At 40.0% G+C, this 18,297-nt stretch overlaps 1 protein-coding gene across 1 annotated transcript; it reads right to left on the bottom strand.

Moving 5' to 3' along the window:
* Nucleotides 1-4,539: 4,539 nt before the first annotated feature.
* Nucleotides 4,540-5,852, bottom strand: LOC145796699 (uncharacterized). The gene is made up of 2 exons (XM_082881864.1): nucleotides 4,886-5,852; nucleotides 4,540-4,778 (listed from the first exon to the last, which is right to left on the bottom strand). The coding sequence occupies exons 1-2, from the start codon at nucleotides 5,682-5,684 to the stop codon at nucleotides 4,750-4,752; spliced, it is 828 nt and encodes a 275-aa protein (XP_082737990.1). The 5' UTR covers nucleotides 5,685-5,852; the 3' UTR covers nucleotides 4,540-4,749.
* Between the last annotated feature and the right edge of the window lie 12,445 nt (nucleotides 5,853-18,297).

The raw sequence follows: 18,297 nt of genomic DNA, 5'->3' as shown, positions 1-18,297 counted from the left end.
GCCTATGCAGAAGGTTTCAATAACTATCTCCCTTCAGTGTTTCTGTTTTAGAAAATGTAAAACCAGTTCTCGTTGTCCTCATCGACCACCACCACAAACTTCCCTTCCCCCTGGTAGAGCACCACCAGGGGAAAGTCCCCACAATGGACCACTGCCTAGTCCTTCTGGCAGAGATCATCTACCAAGGGGAAGTCCAGGCCCTATACTTGTTCCAAGAGTATTGAATAATTTTTATGATTTGGAGTAACTTGTTTTAGGAGCAAACAAGATGAGTTGAATAAACATCAATAAAATTTCCCATTTAAAGGAGGGTTAAATATTGTAACTTATCAGTTTTTAGCTACAATTTCATTTTAGTTTCTAAATTTTGACTGTGCTAATAGTGATTAAATTGAAGTATTTGAGATTCTTTGAAATACACATTAAGTAGATGATCCAATGGTTTGAGATTTATTAGCCGACATGGTTTTAGGAATGAAATTTAAGAAGAAAATGTCAACATAAATTTCAGAACATAAACCTTACACTTTGGATCATTTACCATGTGTATTATCAAGAAATCAAGACAAAATGACATACCTGAATCCATTGATGAACGGTTAAACGGAAGCGTGATTATCAATGAACTCTTTGTTATTGATTATGTTATTGCCTTCTAATCCTTTTCCCTTTGGTGCCTTATGTTTCTCCTTGAGAGGATTTAGAAAAAAATGGCAGTGTTCTTATTTTCCACTTGGGAAGGAATAGGGACCATAACCTTTTAAAGGTTGTAATTGGTTTTCAAAACTGAAAGGTTGTGGAAGTTCAAAAGGAATGAAAACCAACTTTAACCATTATTGGTTTTAATTTCTATTTATTGGTTTTCAAAACTGAAAGGTTATGGAAGTTCAAAAGGAATGAAAACTAATTTTAACCATTATTGGTTTTAATTTTTATTTATTGGTTTTCAAAACTGAAAGGTTATGGAAGTTCAAAAGGAATGAAAACCAACTTTAACCAATATGTTTTAATTTCTATTTCTGCCCCTCATAGAAATAGAAATTATACAACAGTATCTACACATTAGGTCCATAACACATATACCCTTAAGCCTATTAACTAAATCGAATAACTTAAATCATAGGCTTCTTATAAATGATAACACCACATTTAATTATGTGGTCCCATTGAGACATTATCTAACAATCTCCCACTGGACCACATATGTATCCTGAAAAATGTGCTTAACTTTAGTGAGCTCAGAAATTTGTTATCATAACTTGAGGGTATCCAAACAATCTTGTCCATTAACTATATTAATATAGGATCAAAGCGGTCTTCGTTACATCAATCGTAACTCGACCCACCAATGGTCACGTATACTAATACAGCTAAATGACATAGATCAATCATGGATGCGTAGCATGGAAATTACATGTGATGTGATCCATACATGCCTATTTCCAACTGGTCCTACTTAACTTTGTTGAGATCAATACTTCACAATACGTAACAGAGCGTAATAAACTGAATATTTCATTTCTGCAGAAATTAATCTAATTACATAGATAAAACTCAAGGCTGACATAAAACAGTAATATAAATACAAACTCCCACTAAACCAGAATGTTCTCAAATAGAACAACACCCATCTGAGCAGTGTGCTCATGAAAGACCTTGGGTGGTAGTCCCTTCGTAAGTGGATCCGCTATCATGGAGTTTGTCCCAATGTGCTCTATGGAAATCTGTCCACTCTGCACTCTTTCTTTTACAACTAGGAACTTGATATCAATATGCTTTGATTTTGTCGAGCTCCTGTTGTTATTGGAATATAAAACTGCAGACTTATTGTCACAATATAACTTAAGTGATCTTGCAGTGCCTTCCAAAATACGCAACCCAGTGACAAAATTCCGCAGCCATATCCCTTGGTTTGATGCCTCATAACATGCTACAAATTCTGCGGCCATGGTGGATAAAGCTATGAGCGTCTGCTTTGCAGACCTCCAAGAAATTGCTCCGCCAGCTAACAGATAAATATAGCCTGATATGGATTTTCTACTGTCTTGGCATTCAGCAAAATCGGAGTCGGAATATCCAATGACCTCTAACTTATCCGATCTCCTATTTGTGAGCATATATTCCTTTGTTTTCTGTAAATATCGCATAACACGCTTGACTGCTTTCCAATGATCCATGCCAGGATTACTTAAATATCTGCCTAACATGCCAACTATAAACGCAATATCCGGACGCGTACATACTTGAGCATACATTAGACTCCCTACAGCCGAGGCATAAGGAATCTTCTGCATTTCTTGAATTTCAAGACTGTTCTTCGGGCATTGGCTGAGACTAAACTTGTCTCCCTTAGCAACTGAGGTTTCACCTGATTTACAATTTTGCATGCCAAATCTATTGAGTACTTTTTCGATATAGCTCCTTTGTGATAATCCCAGAATACCCCGAGAACGATCTCGGAGTATTTCGATTCCTAATATAAAGGAAACATTACCAAGATCTTTCATTTCAAAATTCTTAGATAGAAATCTCTTGGTGTCATGCAATAAGTTTATATCGTTTGTGGCAAGCAATATGTCGTCAACATATAAAACCAAAAATATGTGTTTACTCCCACTGAACTTGTGATACACACATTCATCAACAACATTAGTTTCAAAACCATACGAAGTGAGAATTTGATGAAATTTGAAGTACCACTGACGAGAAGCTTGTTTGAGTCCATAGATGGATTTAGTCAATTTGCAAACCATATTCTTTGGGTCTCCTGACACAAAGTTTTATGGCTGCACCATATAAATTGTTTCTTTAATGTCACCATTAAGAAAAGCTGTTTTGACATCCATCTGATGCAACTCAAGATCAAAATATGCAACAAGCGCCATAATTGTCCTAAAAGAATCTTTCGAAGAAAGGAAGAGGGAAAGTTTCTTTAAAGTCAATTCCTTCTTTTTGAGTAAAGCCTTTGGCTACAAGACGTGCCTTATACCTCTCCACATTACCATTTGAATCCCTTTTGGTTTTAAATATCCATTTACAACCTACGGGCTTTGCACCAACTGGTAATGAGACAAGTTCCCAAACTTTATTGTCTTGCATAGACTTATATTCTTCATTCATGGCTTCTATCCACTTATGAGAGTTGGAACTTTCCATGGCTTGACGAAAGTTGATTGGATCATCTTTCGACATTCCATTTTCTACCTCATGTTCCTGGAGATATACAATATAATCATCTGAAAATGCAAATCTCCTTTCTCTGGTGGATCGCCTTAATGGCACAGATTCTTGAGGTTGAGGTTGTAGAGTTTGTTCCTCAGGAACAATTACCTCATCTTGAATGGGGGTTTGAACTATATTATCTTGAACAACATTGTCTGGTTGAGGATCCGAAATTACTTCTCGAGCAATGACAGGTATAGGAACCTGTGATTGGTCAAAAGTAGTAGTAGGAAGTGGGATTACTCCTGCTTCCTCCTCAAAGACAATGTCTCTAACTGAATTTCTCCCCCCAAACTTAACATCCTCAAAAATGTTGCAATTCCCGTCTCAAATATTGACCTATTTGTGGGATCATAAAACTTGTAACCCCGTGATCGTTCGGCATAGCCAATAAAGTAGCTGCTAATGGTTTTAGAGTCCAATTTTCGTTCATGAGGTTTATAAGGCCTCGCCTCAGCAGGACACCCCCACACATGCAAATGTTTTAGACTAGGCTTTCGCCCAACCCAAAGCTCATAAGGTGTTTTTACAACTGCTTTAGTTGGCACCCGATTTAAGATATAAGTTGCTGTCTTTAGAGCCTCACCCCAGAGGGACTCTGGTAAAGTAGAATGACTGATCATACTTCTTACCATATCCTTAAGAGTCCGGTTTCGTCTCTCAGATACACCATTCATGCTAGGTGATCCTGGCATGGTGTATTGTGGGACGATTCCACATTCCTCCAGGTATTTTGCAAACGATCCTGGACGTTGTTCACCTGATCCATCATATCTGCCATAGTATTCACCACCACGGTCAGACCTGACACTTTTAATCCGTTTGTTGAGTTGTAACTCAACTTCGGCCTTAAATTTTTTGAATACGTCCAAAGACTGTGATTTCTCATGGATAAGAAATAGATACCCATATCTGGAATAGTCGTCTATGAATGTGATAAAATATTGTTGACCATTCCAAGACGCCATAGGAAATGGGCCACAAATGTCCGTATGAATTAATTCTAAGACATCTGTAGTCCTATGGGCACCATATTTCCTTATTTTGGTCTGTTTTCCCTTGATACACTCAACACAGACATCAAAATCTGAAAAATCAAGAGAGTCCAAAATTCCATCAGACACAAGGCGCTCAACTCTAGATTTAGAGATGTGACCTAGGTGTTTGTGCCATAATGAGGCTGAATTTTACTTAGTTAATTTACGCTTTGTACCTCGTGATTTCACGTGCAAGGTTGCATTATAAGATGCAATAGTTTCGAGCAAATATAGATTATCAAACACATTAAGTAAACCAGTACCAACAACATTGGAATTAATAGACATACTAAACTTCATATTTCCAAAAGAACAATAATATCCCAATTTGTCCAATACAGAAACAGAAATTAAATTCCATCTAAAGGACGGTACAACAAAAATGTCTAATAAATCCAAATAATAACCAGTTTTCAGTAATAATCTAAAGTGCGCTATTGCCTGCACTTCTATTGACTTGCCATCACCCACAAAGATGTATCTTTCAGCATCAGTTGGCTTTCGGTAGTTCAGGCAACCCTGCATAGAAACACATATGTGAGTAGTAGCACCATAATCTACCCACCAAGTGTTTCTTGGTACTGAAACTAAATTTATTTCAGAACAGACCAAAACATGAAATGTACCTTTCTTTACACGCCAGGCGACGTATTTGGCACAATCCTTCTTTCTGTGTCCGGGCTTGCCACAAAAGAAACAACCATCCTGCACTTTCTGTTTCTTTGGTTCCGGACCCTGAGGAATAGCAACTTCCTTTCCCTTATGCTTTCTTTTGCCCGTATGCTTGGAGGTGCTTGCCAGATGAGCACTTTCAGTCCTTTCTTGCTTCAATCTCTCTTCCTCTTGCACACAAAATGAAATGAGCTCATTGAGAGTCCATTTCTCCTTCTGGCAGTTATAACTGACCTTAAATTGGTTAAATTGTGTAGGAAGAGAGATGAGAACTAAATGCACGAGCAAATCATCAGATAGGTCGAGCTTTAGTGCCTTAAGTTTTGAAGCAAGATGAGACATTTCCATGATGTACTCGTGAACATTACCCTTGCCTTTATACTTTATTGAAATCAAGCTTGCTAAAAGCGTGCTTGTTTCAACCTTATCGTTTTCAGCAAAACGCTTTTGAATTTCTGAAAGAAATTCACCGGCAACGGTAACATCCTCTGTTATTGCACCCCGAAAAACTTCTGGAATCCCACGCTTCATGATCATAAGACTTAGCCTGTTAGAACGATCCCACTTTTCAAAGTACACAGTTTCCTCAGGAGTACTTTGTTCAGTGAGAGCATTCGGTTTTGGCATCCTTAATGCCAAGTCTATGTCCATGCAGCCGAGAACAATCAATATGTTCTCTTTCCAGTCCTTAAAGTTTGTTCCATTTAACATTGGAACATTGTTCATGTTGGCAGAGATTGAAATAGTCGACATTAAAGCTGAATAGAAAAGAAAATAAAAGGAATAAACAATTATGCTCACATTAAGTTACCAAACAGATAATCTCTAAATAAATTAATTTAATGACAACATCTCAAGATACCTAGCACAACATTAATACCAAGCCTTTGGGTAGTGATATTAACTGTAAGTGGTATTCTTGTTGTAATGATCAAACATTGACAATAAGTTATGTCAAATAACAAATCTATCTTTTGATGGATTTATTATTCACATTAGGTTTTCTTGACAATTGGCATATGTTTATCACCACAAAATGTGTGTGTAATTCTGCCAAGTCTTAATCATGTCTTTGGACCGATAAATACCCGCATGCGATACACAGACATGAACTTCAATACATTCCATATAAAACAATCTAAACAAGAGAGATCACTTTTGTGACATCTTGTTTGAATTGACTTATATTGAGAATGCTAGAAAATTAAATTTCTGTAGACGTTGTATGAGATTACATTAAATTTAAAGATTTCTAAATTTGTGACCCCGTATATGTTATATAATCTGCAGCAATTCCAATTATATTTATACATATATAAATAGAATTGACGGGTCCAAAAAACAAATAGTTTTTTTTTTTTTTTTTATGATGTTCAAAATTAAACCGATCAAATCGCAAGATATATCTATATATATATAAATACATGATGTTCATCCATTTGAGAGAAAAAAAAAAAAAAAAAAAACTGCCCATCGAATCATTTTACAATTCCAGAAAACAGATTGCCATTTTTACAGAACAAAATAGGAAAAAACAGAATTTACATCCATAAGAAAATTCAGAATCTGATTCCAGGAAACTAAATAGAATGAATAAAGCATATCAATTCTGATAAGGCACATGATATGCATGCTCTGATACCAATTGTCAACATAAATTTCAGAACATAAACCTTACACTTTGGATCATTTACCATGTGTATTATCAAGAAATCAAGACAAAATGACATACCTGAATCCATTGATGAACGGTTAAACGGAAGCGTGATTATCAATGAACTCTTTGTTATTGATTATGTTATTGCCTTCTAATCCTTTCCCCTTTGGTGCCTTATGTTTCTCCTTGAGAGGATTTAGAAAAAAATGGCAGTATTCTTATTTTCCACTTGGGAAGGAATAGGGACCATAACCTTTTAAAGGTTGTAATTGGTTTTCAAAACTGAAAGGTTGTGGAAGTTCAAAAGGAATGAAAACCAACTTTAACCATTATTGGTTTTAATTTCTATTTATTAGTTTTCAAAACTGAAAGGTTATGGAAGTTCAAAAGGAATGAAAACCAACTTTAACTAATATGTTTTAATTTCTATTTCTGCCCCTCATAGAAATAGAAATTATACAACTAGTATCTACACATTAGGTCCATAACACATATACCCTTAAGCCTATTAACTAAATTGAATCACTTAAATTGTAGGCTTCTTATAAATGATAACACCACATTTAATTATGTGGTCCCATTGAGAAATTATCTAACAGAAAAAAATAACATAAAAATACAATCTCAAAACTACATCAATTGGCTCATCTTTTGCCTTCTTGTCTCCCAAAATCTCGAGGAAAATTCAAGCATTGGATCAAGCACTGAACTTTAAAACTTATAATCTCAAATTTACGATGTTTGTAATAATTATTGAGTATTCTCAAAATAATATATATCTATATATATTTTTGACACAAAAAAATATAGAAAGTTCAATTGATAAATTGTTCATGATATTTTTTTTTGATGATTGGTTGTTCGGATCAGGTTACGCGTCCAAAGCCCCAAATTACACCCACTAAGCCAATCTTTTTGGTTAACTGTTCACGATATTTATTGATTACTTTAAGCATAAATATTAAATTTTGTTATTCATGTACTCGGTGGAACCGACGGTGAGCATTATTGAATGATAAAGAAAATAAGCCACTAGTGGGAGTTTGTTTTGTTTTGTTTTTGTTTCACACTAGTGGAAGTTTAATTATGTATATTTTGTTTTGTTATAATAATTTATTTATTAGTTTATCATAACTCGCTGAGGCTATATTATCATTATGCGCCTTGTCTCTCCGGTTTTGAGTTCCGAATGTTCACATACACAAATTTGTGAGCACCAAAATTGTAATTGGAGTATTGGATTTACTAGAGGAAGTGTTTAAAACCCAGTTTTTTACGTTGTTGCTTTCCTACTAGCAAGTGTTCTTTTATTTGTTTCTTTTGATCTCTTGTTATTTGTGAGCACCAAGTGTTTGTTCCAAGAAATTAGCATAGATGGCAACCAGTAGTACCAATACTTGGGAAGAAGAGAAAGCGCAGAAAAACACGGAACAACTCATTCTCCTTCAGAAATAGAATCCCCCAAAGGTCCCTCTTCATGATGTCTACCACAGGAGGGGAATCTTCCAATTCACACGAACCTACGAGATCAAAAAACTAGAAAATACAGTCTTTATCGGAGGTCAATTCGAGGAGTTTCATTTGCTCGAAAAACGAGCAATCGAAGAGCATATGAGCAAGTACAGGCACCTCCATTTTGGGTTAGTCCAAGTTGCTGTGAAGCCGCTGACTGCGAGTGGATTAAACGGCTCCGTGCTAATCTGCCTGTGCGATTGTCGCTTCCTTGACTTCAGACACTCTGTTAGCTGTTCCTCAGTCTAAGTAGTGATGGCCCAATTTTTTTTAATTGCTATCCAAGTTACTCGGCGTCTTTAACGGACCCACATATCCTTACGACCATAAACCTAAGCATCAAAACTGATGATTTACAGGAAGAGGGATCAGTAGTTTCAGATCATATAGCTGTTTTTTACAGGGTTTATTACAGAGCATCCACTGACTTCCTTTCCAAATCAAACGTGTCTTCCTCTGGACGCAAAACCACTTTTGTAGAGACCAATCTACTAAAAAACGATAAGGTCAAAGTTCCAAAGACAATTGTACGGGGGCCAAATATCTGACGTTGTCCGTACTCCTCGTGTCCAAGCTGCGCCTTCCTCTGATCGACTTGAGAACACAACAAAGGAGAACTACCCAGCGGTGCGTTTCCAGAAAACCCCTCCGACGGTCAACTCAGCACACTGAGAGAGAGAGAGAGAGAGAGAGAGAGATAGAAGAGGAGAGACAATGTGTTAGTTTTTTTTCTCACCAGAAGATGTTCCATCCACCACGTGGGGGGTGCAGTCACGTTTATATACCTTCTGCGCATGCCTCTACGTCCATTCGCCTTTTGATGCGTGGACCTGCTCTCTTATCCCGCTTTTCCATGTGTCAGCACAAATACAGATAAACACCACCTAACCAAACCGCCAAATGGCGTTGGCGCGAACGGACAGCCCGGCGGCACTGCCCGATCTTCCTACGACCGTATTACTTCCGAGGCATGAAATGCTCTAAACCGAGCTCCGTTATGACCGAGCTTAGCAGCCCTCTGTTATGACCGAGCTCGTGCTCGGTTGGACTGGTCCGCAGAGGATCTTACCCACCGATCTCAACGAACAAATAGCGTGAACCGGGTTGGCAGACCGAAATTATCTCGGCCAAATCGAACTAGGGCTGTAACCGAGCGCATTGCCTAACTCAGCTCGGCCCAACCCAGCTCGGCCCAAACATGCTTGGTCCAATTTTAGCCCGGTCATTACCGCGGCCCAAAGCTAGATTATGAAATCTTCCTCTCAATTGCCCTTAATTCCGTTCACGCTAGCGTGACTAGGATTACATGCTCCGGCCGGGGTCATTCATCTGTTCGGCCTTACACCGCAAGCCATTCACCGTGCTAAATCCCATGCTCGGTCTTGTGACTTGCTCGGTCGGTGCCTTGAGTTACCAACCTGTCTTTTTAGTACTGACGCCGCTGTAATTACAGACGCGTGTCGCCCATTTATTGGCCTTGAGTAGCCAACCCAGCCGCCTCACGCTGCCTCTTCACATTTAAATTTTGGCACCTCTCTTCCCCTCTTATACTTGTCGTCCTTCCTTTCATTCCCCTTTATCTTCTTTTCATCTTCAGCTCTCAAGCAACCTTGCGAACCAGAGCTCTCGCCCCCACTTATTCTACTGAGATTGGAGCATCCCCGCAAGTCCATTCCTCACCTTCGCCGTTGTTGGGGTCCCCGTCCCACTACTTCGAGCCACCGTTCATGCCCTAACCTGTAAGTCCTCAACCCTCTATTGCTCTTCATCTGTTACTCATGTTTTTATTGTATAATTGGGCCTGTGACTATCATAGTTGTGTCTAGGGCATGATGACAGTAGGTTTTAGGACTTCGAATGAAGTTAGCCTAGGATGTGACCCCAAAAACCATTTCTGCCCCTTCTCCCTCAACTGTTCATCATCTTCTGTGATGAACACGCGAGGATCTGGGACTGACCGGGCTTTATGTCTTCGTTTGATCCAAAATCATAAGTGGACCGAGGTAGTTCCAAGTTTGTAGGACTTAGGCGAGAACCAAGTTAAGAAAGCTCTGGGATACTTGATCGGGCTAATGTATGGTCCGCTTCGAGCGACCGAGCTGTTGAACTCACCCAATCAGACCGAGGTGTTGTTGCACCCAAAGTGACCGGGCTGAACTTAAGCTCGTTTGCGCGACCGCGCTATCACTTACACTTGGCTTTTAATTGCAGAGTCTTAGGGGACCGGGGACCAGACACCAACACAAGGGCTCTCAAAGACTGAGTAGCTGCCGTGCAAAATTTAATCAAACCAACACTGCTGAGCTGAACAAGCCGGTCACTTATAGGGCGCTATCGCTTCCTTGTAGACACGCCGGGCACCCTTGCCGTGTTCCGCGAGGAGTACGGCATCCCTGCCGACATACACCTGGAGCTCGGCGAAGAGGGCATTAATCCACGGGGCAGATTAGAATCTTGTCCCTTCACCGTACTGAGCATGATCGAGGGTGGGTTGCGCTTCCTGGTACAGCCCCTCATGTGTGAATTCTTGAGAAGAACCGGGCTAGCACCCACCCAAGTATCTACTAACACCTACCGAATTATAAACAGCGTGGCCGAGCTGAACAACCGCCTTGGTTTAAACCTGGGCCTAGCCGAGATCTTGCGTCAATACACGCTCGGTCGAACAAAAGACGGCTTCAATTATTATCTTAAAATAAGGCCGGGAATGGAAAGATTAGTGATCGGCACGCCGGATAAAGACATGAACAACGACAATTTTTTCTGGGTGACCGGTAACTACAAAATGGCTGATGTGCTCGGTTGGTACATCAGCAAGAACTTCGGTTCATCTTGTAAGCTTATCTTTCCAACTGTTCTCTTTGACAAAAATTGTTCATGTCGAGCTAATTATTTTTCTTTTTTCTTCTTTTGTAGCTATTAAAGAACTGCAAGCAAACTACTAGTATCCCAACAAGGAAGCGATCAGGGCCGTGCTGAGATACCGACATCGAGACTGCCACGATCTCCTCGGCTACGTCCCTTCCTACCGCTATTCAGCATCGCGCAGGAGTAATGTAATAACCCTGTCCTGTACTATGTTAATTAATCATGATTATGTTTGTAATTATGTGCTTAATTTGAATTTGGGTGTTAATTGTATGATTATATGTGATTTTGGCTTTGTATCTGTTCACTGTAGGGAAATCTGTTAGAATCTGTGCTTTGAACTGAAAATTGAAGGCCTTATTGGCCACAGAAATCGAAATTGACTACGCCATTGTGATTGGTGTAATTTTTAGAGCATACGGTGAAATTTAATTAGAAATTGACTTGGATCAAAATAATTAGATTAAACTGATTGAATTGGGTACAATTAATTAGCCTTGACCAAGTCTAATTAGATAAGCCTATAAATAGGTCCCATATACACTTAAACTCACCATTTTTGAGCTCAAAATCTGAAGTTACACTCTAGAGAGAGAGAGAGAGAGAGCCGAAATTAGAGTGAGAAGTGGGTCAACATTGAAGAATTGTAAGAGAATTCAAGAAACTAAGAGGATTAGCTCAAGAATTGGCTATAGTTGAAAGAATTGAAGCTCCTAGGTGAGTAATTAACCCTTAATTCATGAGTTGAGTTTGTAATTATATGAATTCAAAGAGAATATGTAACCAAGAGCAAGAATTAAGTTGTAATTGATGAAATTGAAGTCAATATACACATGCATGTAAGAAATTGCCATGAATTTGCATATTTCAGCATGAAACATGTAGCTCATGTTGATTTGAGAGTCATATACTACATGCATGTAAGAATTTCCATGGTATGGAACTCAATTCAAAAAATTCATGTTATAATTAGAAGTTGATTATGAGAACATGAAGAATATCACACCAAATCATACATGCATGCATAATTCTAATAGATTCCATGATTTTGAAAATCATTTGTGCCATTTAAAGTGGGATTGGAGTCAATAATTGACATGTATGAAAAGTTTGTGAAGATATGAAGCTTGTATAAAGTTTGAATGCATAAGCTTTGACCATACCAAGAGAAATGTTGATTAATTTGAGAATTAGATCATGGTTTTGGACAATTGGTTTTAAATAACCTATATTCTCATGCTATGTAATGTTTTTCCATGATTTTGTACCAAAAACACGAACTTCGAACCTTTGAATGCTAAGTTTGAGCTTCAAGAACAATTATGGAAATTCCAGAATTTGGCATGTCCGCTCGAGTGGGAAAAGCGCCGCTCGAGCGTGAAATGTTAGTTCACAGAAGTTTTGCAGACATGATGTCCGCTCGAGCGGGGAAGAGTTATGCTCGAGCGCCTAGACACACACTTTGGCTCTCAGCTCGAGCGTCCGAAGTCACGCTCGAGCGTAAAAATGAAGTAACCAGTACTTTTGCAGACCAAAGGGATCCGCTCGAGCGGCGAAAGTTGCGCTCGAGCGGGGAGCCCTGTTTCTGAAATCTTGAAAAGATGTTTTGTGTTTCATTTTTCGTTCTCTTTCATTTCTAAGTACTCTTAGGCATGCATTGAGCTTTGTATATGACCTAAAGGGATAAGAAAGAAGCCTAAGAGAAATAATAAGTTAAGAACGGATTGAATCGCTTATGACCCATTGTAATATGAAATGTGTAGGGTCAAGCGCAAGGGCAAATCCATCGGCGAAACACTGTGAGTAATATCTTAGTAAAGATATTTTCAAGTATGTTACTTTCCAAATGCTATTTCTGTATAAGCTTCATGGATTTGTTGATTTGAAATATGAATGAGTATTTTATATGCCTAATTTTGTATAAGGCCGTTTGATACATTTGATACATCTGAATTGGATCTAAGGCCGTTTGCCGTTTGATACGTTTGATATATCCGAAGTGGGCCTAAGGCCGGTTGCCGTTTAATACGTTTGATATGTCCAAATTGGGCCTAAGGCCATTTTCCATTTGATATGTTTGAATATAAATATGGGCCAAAGGCCGTTTGAATATAATGATAATGGGCCAAAGGCCGTTTGAATACCGTGATGGGCCAAAGGCCGTTTGAATGGAAATGGATCATGATCATGAATATGAAATACGCATAGATATGAATATAAAGAGAATGGGCCCGAGGTCGTTTGATATGCCTGATATGTTTGAATTGGGCCCGAGGCCGTTTGATATGTTTGAATTGGACCAAAGGTCGTTCTGAATAAAGAGTTGGTTGGACCAAAGTTCGTTTTGTATAGATGGACCCAAGGTCGTTTTGTTTTATATAAGAATTGGACTTGAGGTCGTTTCGCATATGGATATGATGTGTTGGACCCGAGGTCATTTTGCTTTGTCGAGATTTGTAAATTTGATGTAAATGAGAATAGTGGTTCAAATGTGTACATTATAAGTATGACTCATTTATGAACGAATCTCATTCATTAACCTCTTTATTTTGATATTATTTACTGGGCGTTAGCTCACTCTTATTTATGTGTATGTAGGTGAGCAAAGGGATGTTCAACCCCAGCCTTAGTGGAATTTAAGAAAGGAACCTGAGTTTTGTGAAGTTAGCCCAGGTTCCTCACGCAAGAGGCTTTGTTTATGATCTTTTGTATTTCTTTTGCTATTTCTATTGGTCATGATAGACCGTTTATATGTCTAAGCTTTTGGTTTAGCTGACTATGTGTTTAAATGATCCTGGGTATACAAGATGTTAACTACTGATATGTGGTATGAGTAATTATTAAGTATATGTGAAATGTTTTGATATGCCATGTAAGCATAGCTTATTGGACAAAATTTTTAAGTTTGCTTCCGCATCTGGCCCCATATTATTAATTATTATTTGATATCAGGTTGAGGTCGTAGGTAATCTTATGATTACTGGCCGGTTATGACCTTAATCTATAGGGGCGGGTTCGGGTCATGACAAGTAAGGTCATAGACTACCCTCGGGCTCCATCTCCCCCACCTGACCCATGTCTGCCAGACGTGCCCCTCACACGGTTGACCGAGGAAGAAGAAATGGCAAAAAGCAGCCAGATCAAGAACCTGATTACCATTACCTCTGTCGCGATTCCGAGCATGCCACCTTCTGCCCTTTTTGTCGGCCAGAGCTCAGGGACTGTGATCGCTCTGGCTTCCATGGCTGTCCTCCCTGAGTCCCGCCGAGTTGGCAAGCAAGCTCGGTCGGCTGATCCCTTAGCCAAGCTTATGGCCGAACTAAGCATTGAACAAGCAACGCAGGAGGTCGAGCCAGCTGCACCATGGAGGCTAGAGCTTAAACACCAAGGCAAAAAGATCCCGGCCACTGCGTCTATCAAGGGAGACAAGGAGCACCTTCTTGCATTCGACTTATCGAAGGCGCTGTTTTTACCGAGCGACGTGATCAAGAGCGAACATGTTCTTGACGCCCGGCTCGTGAAATCCGCGGTCAAGTCTATGACCAGGGTACGTTTCGAAATCTTACCAAGTCCTTGCTCGGTTAGTCTTCTTATTTCGGCTAACATCTTTCTTGTTACAGGCCATCCAGAAACAACACATGGTCATGGACCGCAATGTGAACCTGCGCCACAAAGTCACCGAGCGAAACAATGCCGGTAAAAACGTAGCCGCTGAGCTTGGCCGGGCTAAGGCTTCACTTGAAATGACCAACGCTGACAACACTAGACTTCTTGGCTAGCTCGTGAGGGCCGAGCAAGAGAGAAATGAACTGAAGACCCAACTCAAAGTCAAAAAACAAACGAAGCAGGCCGCCGTGGATGAGGCCAACAATCTTGGTTTCAAGGAGGTTGAGGACAACTACACCAAGCAAGTCAAAGCCACCAAGGACATCTATTTTAAGTCCAGTTGGAAGGCTGCTTGTGAAAAACTCGGCCAAGCATCTGAGACCGAGGTGTTTGCTTCTCCTCCCCCCGCCTTCCTGCTGGTCTACCTGATTCCTTATGCCAACGAAGTCTTCAACACTTTGCAAGAAGAGGCGAAAAAAGAGGCCGAGGACAAGGGTGGCCAGAAGGAGCTCGATGAGAAGGAAAAGGCTGCTGTTGTGGACCTAGAAGCCGCGACAGAAGGGGCCGGGGATGAGTTTGCCGACCTCTCCCCATTAGCGTAGTTTAGACTTGTCTCTTTTTCTTTTTAAATTTTTGTAACCGAGCTACAAGCCCCACCATATGTACTAAATTTCCCAATCAATGAAAGTTCACATTTCACTTATATTCTTGCAATGTCTGCCGTAGTTTACCTTGCAACCGCGCTATTTTTGCCCGGCTTGTTACAGACTGATTGAACCGAGGAAATTATCTCGATCTTGACAGACAAACGAAATCGTCTAAGCGCTGTGTAGGCAGAGTCATCAATGCATATAGCCGGAATAAATATCTCGGTTAAAATCCCAAAATTGAATAGATTATCAACCTTTATAGCCGGGTAAAACATCTTGGCAAAAGTACTAGAGTTGAATTATCAACTCCGTTAGCCGAGATAAAACACCACGGCTAATTTACTCGAGTTGAACAAAAACATCAACTCTTCTAGCCGAGATAAAACATCTCGGCTAAAATGCTAGAGTTGAGCAAATCAACAACTCTTTTAGCCGGGGTAAAACATCTCGGCTAATATATTCGAGTTGAACAAAACATCAACTCTTCTAGCCGGGATAGAACATCTCGGCTAAAATGCTAGAGTTGAGCAAATCATCAACTCTTCTAGCCGGGATAGAACATCTCGACTAATATACTCGAGTTGAACAAAACATCAACTCTTCTAGACGGGATAGAACATCTCGGCTAAAATGCTAGAGTTGAGCAAATCATTAACTCTTCTAGCCGGGGTAAAACATCTCGGCTATAATCCTAGAGTTGAGCAAATCATCAACTCCATTAGCCGAGATAGAACACCACGGCAAAAATGCTAGAGTTGGGCAAAACATCAACTCTTCTAGCCGGGATAGAACATCTCGGCTAATATACTCGAGTTGAACAAAACATCAACTTTTCTAGTCGGGATAGAACATCTCGGCTATAATCCTAGAGTTGAGCAAATCATCAACTCCATTAGCCGAGATAAAACACCACGGTTAATATACTCGAGTTGAACAAAACATCAACTCTTCTAGCCGGGATAGAACATCTCGGCTAATATACTCGAGTTGAACAAAACATTAACTCTTCTAGTCGGGATAAAACATCTCGGCTAAAATGCTAGAGTTGAGCAAATCATCAACTCTTCTAGTCGGGGTAAAAAATTTCAACTAATATACTCGAGTTGAACAAAACATCAACTCTTCTAGCCGAGATAGAACATCTCGGCAAAAATGCTAGAGTTGAGCAAATCATCAACTCTTTTAGCCGGGATAGAACATCTCGGCTAATATACTCGAGTTGAACAAACATCAACTCTTCTAGCCAGGATAGAACATCTCGGCTAAAATGCTAGAGTTGAGCAAATCATCAACTCTTCTAACCGAGTAAAACATCTCGGCTATAATCCTAGAGTTGAGCAAATCATCAACTCCATTAGCCGAGATAGAACACCACGGCAAAAATGCTAGAGTTGAGCAAAACATCAACTCTTCAGCCGGGATAGAACATCTCGGCTAATATACTCGAGTTGAACAAAACATCAACTCTTCTAGCCAGGAAAGAATATCTCGGCTATAATCCTAGAGTTGAGCAAATCATCAACTTTATTAGCCGAGATAAAACACCACGGCTAATATACTCTAGTTGAACAAAACATCAACTCTTCTAGCTGGGATAGAACATCTCGGCTAATATTCTCGAGTTGAACAAAACATCAACTCTTCTAGCCGGGATAGAACATCTCGGCTAAAATGCTAGAGTTGAGCAAATCATCAACTCTTCGAGCCGGGGTACAACACCTCAACTATAATCCTAGAGTTGAGCAAATCATCAACTCCATTAGCCAAAATAAAACACCACGGCTAATATACTCGAGTTGAACAAAACATAAACTCTTCTAGTCGGTGATAGAACATCTTGGCTAATATACTCGAGTGGAATAAAACATCAACTCTTCTAGCTGGATAGAATATCTCGGCTAAAATGCTAGAGTTGAGCAAATCATCAACTCTTCTAGCCGGGGTAAAACATCTCGGCTATAATCCTAGAGTTGAGCAAATCATCAACTCCATTAGCCAAGATAAAACACCACGGCTAATATATTCGAGTTGAACAAAACATCAACTGTTCTAGCTGGTATAAAACACTACGGTTGTAAAGGGAGTTGCCCCTGGTACACTACAGTTCCTCAATTGCAACATACTTTCAATGTAAAATAATTCGTTCCTATTACATGTTGCAATCATGAATTCACATAACGACCGAGAGGATTACATTGGTAGATGGAGGGGAAAACTTGCCCCTTTACAAAAAATTACAGAAAAAAAACAAAGACTAAAAATAGTACAGCTTGAGATTGACCACATTCCATGGCCGAGGTACACTTTTGCCATCCAAGTCCTCTAGGTGGTATGCCCTCCTGCTCGCCAGACTGATTATCCTGTAAGGCCCTTCCTAGCTTGCGCCTAGCTTTCCTTCGCCCGGCACCAGTGTGTTTCCCATCACCTTCCTTAAAACCTATTCCCCGACTTTAAACGGTCTGGGGTGCACTGTTTTGTTGTACTTTTTGGACAATTCTTGTTGATATGCGGCCATGTGGATTAACGCATTTTCTCGGCAATCGTCAGCTAGGTCCAATTCCAGGGCGATAGCGTCAGAGTTTAGTTCAGACTCAAAATTTTCGCTGCAGATGGTGGGCATGCCGATCTCCGATGGGATAACTGCCTCCACGCCATATGCCAGGGCAAAAAGAGTCTCCCCGATTGAGCGTCTTGGAGTTGTCCGATAAGCCTAGAGGACACTAGGAAGTTCCTCGGCCCACATGCCTTTGGCTTTCTCTAGCCTTTTCTTAAATCCATTTAGAATGGTCTTGTTCGATGCTTCAGCTTGGCCGTTGGACTGAGGGTAGGCCGGGGTGGAATTGTAGAATTCTATCTTCAATTCCTCACAAAATCTTCTGAATAATCGTCCATCGAATTGGGTGCCATTATCAGAAATCAAGGCCTTGGGGACGCCAAATCGCATAATCACGTTCTGCCAAACAAACCTTTTGACATCCTTTTCTTTGATAGTCGCCAAGGGCTCGGCTTCAACCCACTTGGTGAAGTAATCTGTCGCCGCAATGAAAAACTTCCGATTGCTCGGCGCTGTTGG

The sequence above is a fragment of the Camellia sinensis genome, chromosome 8, assembly GCF_055761805.1.
Source record: "Camellia sinensis isolate YWXY chromosome 8, ASM5576180v1, whole genome shotgun sequence".
Taxonomy (NCBI): Eukaryota; Viridiplantae; Streptophyta; class Magnoliopsida; order Ericales; family Theaceae; genus Camellia; species Camellia sinensis.
This window is presented reverse-complemented; position numbering and strand designations above follow the sequence as displayed.